At 43.6% G+C, this 5,496-nt stretch overlaps 1 protein-coding gene across 3 annotated transcripts in view; it reads right to left on the bottom strand.

The window, feature by feature from the left end:
• LOC110322246 (cytochrome P450 20A1) overlaps window positions 1–5,496 on the bottom strand; it is a 41,818-nt gene that overhangs the window by 29,637 nt on the left and 6,685 nt on the right. Inside the window, exons 2-4 of one of the 3 annotated variants that reach the window (XM_021198842.2) lie at window positions 3,692–3,741; window positions 2,838–3,004; window positions 2,299–2,441 (exon numbers count right to left, since the gene is read on the bottom strand). In XM_021198842.2, the coding sequence (XP_021054501.1) occupies window positions 2,299–2,441; window positions 2,838–3,004; window positions 3,692–3,741 (360 nt within the window). Of the gene's footprint in view, window positions 1–2,298; window positions 2,442–2,837; window positions 3,005–3,691; window positions 3,742–5,496 lie in introns of those variants that run through there. The other 2 variants (XM_029538873.1, XM_029538874.1) reach the window with 2 other exon arrangements.

The raw sequence follows: 5,496 nt of genomic DNA, 5'->3' as shown, positions 1-5,496 counted from the left end.
AAGAAAGAAAGGAAGAAAAGAAGAAAGAAAGGAAAGAAGGAAGAAAGGAAAGGAGGGAGGGGGAAGGAGGGAGAGAGAGAGAGAGAGAGAGAAAGGGAGGGAGGGAGGGAAGAAGGATCTATACCAATCACCAATTTCTGTCATGAAGACAGATGTCAAAATTTAACAAAACCTAAGAAGTCAAATGTGGTCAAGAGCAGCAACCCAAAAGCACCACCTTAAAAGGAGCTCCCAGAAGGAAAGAAATAAAGCAAAGCATTGGCTTCATCAGAATCTTAGACAGGAAGGTCGCTGCGCTGCCTCTGCACAGCGCGCATCACTTACTCCCTCTGCAGTGTCATAATCCAGGGCCTCAGGTGCTATCTGCTTCTCTGTCAGAAAACAAGAAGTGTCACATTGCCTCATGGGACTTGGGTGGCTTTACTTAGTGGCTGCTTAGGCCTCCCTCTGCACAGGGCACTCCCAGTCCTACTTTTCTACCTTTTTTTCAGGTTGTAAAGAAGCTTTGTCACATGGGTGGTTTGAAAAAGAACCCTGGCCAATCACACAATGAGGAGACCAAGTGTGAGCTCTTCTCTTTTTTTAAATCATTTATCTTGCAAGCTGGGCTGTGCTCTGTTCATGGTTTAACATAGTGGTTCTCACACTTTCTAAAGCTGAGACCCTTTAACACAGCTCCTCATGTTGTGGTGACCCCAACCATAACATTATTTTCATTGCCACTACACAGCTGTCATTTTGGTGTTATGAAATCATAATGTAAATATCTGATATGCAGGATGGTCTGAGGTAAGCCCTATCAAAAGGCTGTTCGACCCCCAAAGGGGTTGCAACCCACAGGTGGAGACCCATTGCCTTAATCCATCTGTTTTGTGGGACTCTACAAAATAATGCATATATTATAACTGACACACCCAGCCCTTTCTCCATTCTCTCAGCAAACATAACTAGTTCACCGGCTAGATTATATGACTCTCTTTCAGTGTGTGAGAATTCTAGTAAGGTCTGTTTGATAATTCAATATTATATACTGACTCGATACTAGCAGAAATGTCCAAATAGAAGACAAATGTTTCATTTTCCTAAAAAACATCTTTCAAACCTCTCCTCAAGTTCTGTCACGTGTGGTCAAGGTACATTAACAGATATGACAGTTGTTGGTTGATTCCAATGATTGTCACAGGAGTACATCTACACTGCAAGATGTAATTACCAGCTATCCTTACATAAGTGCATGATGTATGAACTGTCAAAACCCAAAAATATGTTCTACCATACAAAAATGTACAAACGTCCTCACAATAAGCTCATTAAAATACCATGGTAATTTTAACTAACATAACTATATGACAAAAAAATTAGCCGTAAATTATACCTGGAGGCAGGATTATAGTGTAACGGACAAGATTCAGAATTTGTTTGTTGTTTGTTGAAACAGCCTCAGCCATACATGGCAGCAGATGAGTCCAGAGCTAGTACAGTCTACATGACAAGTTCCAGGACAGACAAAGCTACAGAGAGACCCTGTCTCAAAGGAAAAGAGAAGAGGAGAGGAGAGGGGAGGGGAGGGGAGGGGAGGGGAGGAGAGGAGAGATTCACCTCCTTCCTGCCTCAGCCTCCCCAGGTGTACACCAACATGCACCAACACATGAGATCATAACATAAATGAGCTGTACAGAAAACATACAAAATTTCTTTGAAAAACAAGTAATTGTTTAATAATTATCATAAGACTATTAATATTTTGTTTTTTGTTTTTCTGAGACAGGGTTTCTCCATATAGCCCTGGTGTCTGGGAACTTGCTTTGAAAACCAGGCTGACCTTGAACTCAGAAATCCACCTACCTCTGCCTCCCAAGTGCTGGGATTAAAGGCACGCACCACCACTGCCTAAGATGCGTGAGGCCCTTGAATTAATATCAGTACTACAAAGGGGGAGAGGGAAAGAAAAAAGACAAAAAATCCAAAAGCTTACAATCAATAGACTGGTAAGGCATGAGGGAGGTGCAGAGCTGACATGTTAGGGACTTGGCAAAGCAGGGAGAAGGAACATCTGCAGCAAGCACAGGCAGGGGGATGGCTGGAGTGGAGGGTAGGGATGGTGGCAAGCACAGGCAGGGGGATGGCTGGAGTGGAGGGTAGGGATGGTGGCAAGCACAGGCAGGGGGATGGCTGGAGTGGAGGGTAGGGATGCAGGCAAGCACAGGCAGAGGGTTGTCTATACTCTATGAACACAGTTGTCTACACTCTGTCAGCACGGCCGTCTACACTGTACGCCCAGACCAAGCACCGCCTTACCTGTAGCAGAAGAGGGAAGTTACTGTGCAGAGAAGCCGGCACAGCATCTCCATACAGTCTCCTCCTCACGTGCTCTTCACCCGCACTCCCGCCGCCAGACCGATATCCTAATAATGACTTCAACATGGTTTCAAATGGGTCCGCTGAAACAGACAGATTTGGGATTGCTATATTAAAATAATCATTCAAAAGAAAAAAAATAGTCAAAAGAAATCAGAGGCCAGCGGGGTAAGGGGGGCAGGACAGAGCACAGCAATCTTTCCACAACACCATTAATATCATTGTACATCTGAACAGTTCAAGGGTCAATAAAAATGGGCAAAACTGTCCTGATGCAGAATTCTGTTGTACTTCATCAATGCCTGCAAAAAAAAGTCTGTGGATATGAGTACAATTTTTCTTTAATACACACCTAACACACAGTTCAAAGCATTTCGACAAACATTAGCTACATACTCCTATCCAACAGCATTCTTTCTTTATAAACATTTAGTCTTCAAAGGTAGGGGTCAGCTGAGGAGAAAGAAAATGTTACTCACAAGTCTTATTGGGGTTGAAATGCTGCTTCAGTACATCAATGGTGCCCAAGCTAACCACAAGACGCCTGCCAAACCAGAAAGAGACCACAGGCCCGTATCTTTCATGCAAATTAACCAGGAACTCATGCAAACTTCCACTTTTCACAATGTCTGGAAGATTACCATCTCTGACAAAAAAACAGACATGCGATATAGTCAGTGTGACCTGGAGAAACCGGAGAGCCGTGTGCGGCCGTCTGAGTTAACTGTGTAAACCGACGAAGATTCATAAACCTCAAATAACCGAGAAACCCTAAACTCCGTTAAATTCACGGCCCCACTGTTTCTGTAATTAAACTGAGACTTGGAGAACTCATGAAATTGCGTTGCAAAAACAACAAAGGAACACGTGGCATAATCCGGAGCTACCCAAGCAGTCGCCAATCTGACAGCCGCAGCCAGGCTCACAGCCCAAGGAAACCCTAGGATTGGCTTCCAAGCTTTGTTCCCCCCGCACCCCTATTTTATTTCTATCTTATCTTCGGCTATCCCTGAACAGGAAAGGGGAAGTAATAACTCAGTATCTTTCCCCTCAGTTTGTAATGAAGGACAGGGTGCATTCCCAGAGGTAAATTGGAAGTACAAAAATTCAAATAAAACAAAACAAGTAATTTAAAACCATACATTAGGGCCAAGGCTGCGGTCAGAGGTATAGCACTTGCTTGCCGCGCTTTGAGGCCTCTGGTTCCACCCCCAGCACCATCAACAAAACAAACAAACAAACAACACCCCCCCCAAAATTACAGTTTTGTTTTGATACCAAAGAAGAAGAAATGTCTCTACTTCATAAAACAAAACCAAACAAATGTCCTTACTTTTCTTCAGTTGGAGTAAGCCCCGGAATTCCTGAAGCTTGCCGGGAAGCCTAATGGAAAAGAACAACAACAACAAAACGGCTCAGGAGCGTGTGGTGAACTGTCACAGATCTTAAAAGCTCTACAAGTTCAACCAAGCCATCTCCAGGACCTTAAACAACTTTACAATTCAGCACACTCTAAGGTGTAGGCTCTTGGTGTAGAAAAGGTTTGGTTTCACAGTCTTCCACTGTCAAATTCTCAAAAGATATTCTAAGAATTTAAACTACTATCAGTTAACCATATCGTGTATATCCTGTGTGTGTGCACGTGCATGTGCGCCATGTTCTGTTACTGGTCCATGTATGTGGGTGTATGTGTACGTGCATGTAGAGCCCAGAGATCAGCACTGGTGTTGTCCTTGATTTTTGAAGCAAGATCTGTCACTAGGATGTGGAGCGCACTGATTACACTAAGTTGGTCATTCAGAGAATTCCATATCCTGCTCTCCATGCGTGTGCTGGGGATTGAACTCAAGACCATGCTTGCTCGGCAAGCACTTTACCAAATGGAACTTCATCCTTGCCCCCATATCAAGGTCGTTTTCTTGTTTCCATTGTTCTGAACTTTTATAAATGGTCCCAAAGCCCTGGCTACAAAAAACAAAAACAAAAAACAAGAAACCAAACCATCATGTAGCTTACAATTCATTCATTTCTGAAATAAATGTGCTCTTTCTAGTCAAATAATAAAGCAAAGTTGGGCACAATGACCCAGATGTGTAATTCCAGCATTGAGGAGATTGAAGGAAGATCTTGTTCAAGGCTAGACAATACCACATAGCAATTCCCTGTCTCAACAAACAAAGTCACAGCTGCCAACTCCATGCAGGCCACGGGATCAGGTAGGTGACATCACTCTAAAGGTGACTTGTCTGTTGGGCTTCAAACCAGGGACCCCTAACCCTAACCCTGTTAGTGCACAGGCAATTCCAAAGGCCTGCTCCGAGGGACATACCAACTGCTTACGTTGTCACCTGCCAGATGTGCCAGGTGTGTGCTGTGGATAAGAGAGACCACCAGCCACCCCAGATCCCTCTCCCCCCGGTGTGTCCCTGCACACAGTCCTCATGAAATGGAAAAGCTTTGTGTATGGTGAAGGACACCATCATTCTGACAAAGTAGCAGTTTACAGAATGGGCAAAGGCTTTTACCAACTACACATCTGGGGGCTATTACCCAAAATATATAAAGGACTCAAAAAATTATATAAAGAAAACAAGTAACACAATTTAAAAATGGGGTACAGATCTAAACAGAGAACTCTCCAGAGAGAAAACAAAAATGGTCAAGAAAAACTTAAAACAAAAACAAAAACATTCAATGTCCTTAGTTATCAGAGAAATGAAAATCAAAACTACCTTGAGATTTCATCTTACACCTATCAGAATGGCCGAGATCGGTAAGAAAAATGCTGGCTCGTGCAGACGAGGACGGGAAGTAAGAGGAATGCAAATCTGTACTGAATCCAAACGTGAAGCTAGGAATCGATCTGCCTCAAAATCTAGCTATACTCCCACAGAGACGTGCTCAGACAGGTTCACCTGCTGCTCTATTCAGAACAGCCAGAAACTGGAAACAACCTAGATCACTGTCAATTGTAAACGGATAAAAAAAGTGCTACGTTTATACAATGGACTATTACTCAAACATTAAGAGTCTAAAATCCTGGGCTGGTGAGATGGCTCAGTGGGTAAGAGCACCCGACTGCTCTTCCGAAGGTCCGGAGTTCAAATCCCAGCAACCACATGGTGGCTCACAACCATC

This window comes from Mus pahari, chromosome 5 (genome assembly GCF_900095145.1).
Source record: "Mus pahari chromosome 5, PAHARI_EIJ_v1.1, whole genome shotgun sequence".
Classification (NCBI taxonomy): Eukaryota; Metazoa; Chordata; class Mammalia; order Rodentia; family Muridae; genus Mus; species Mus pahari.
This window is presented reverse-complemented; position numbering and strand designations above follow the sequence as displayed.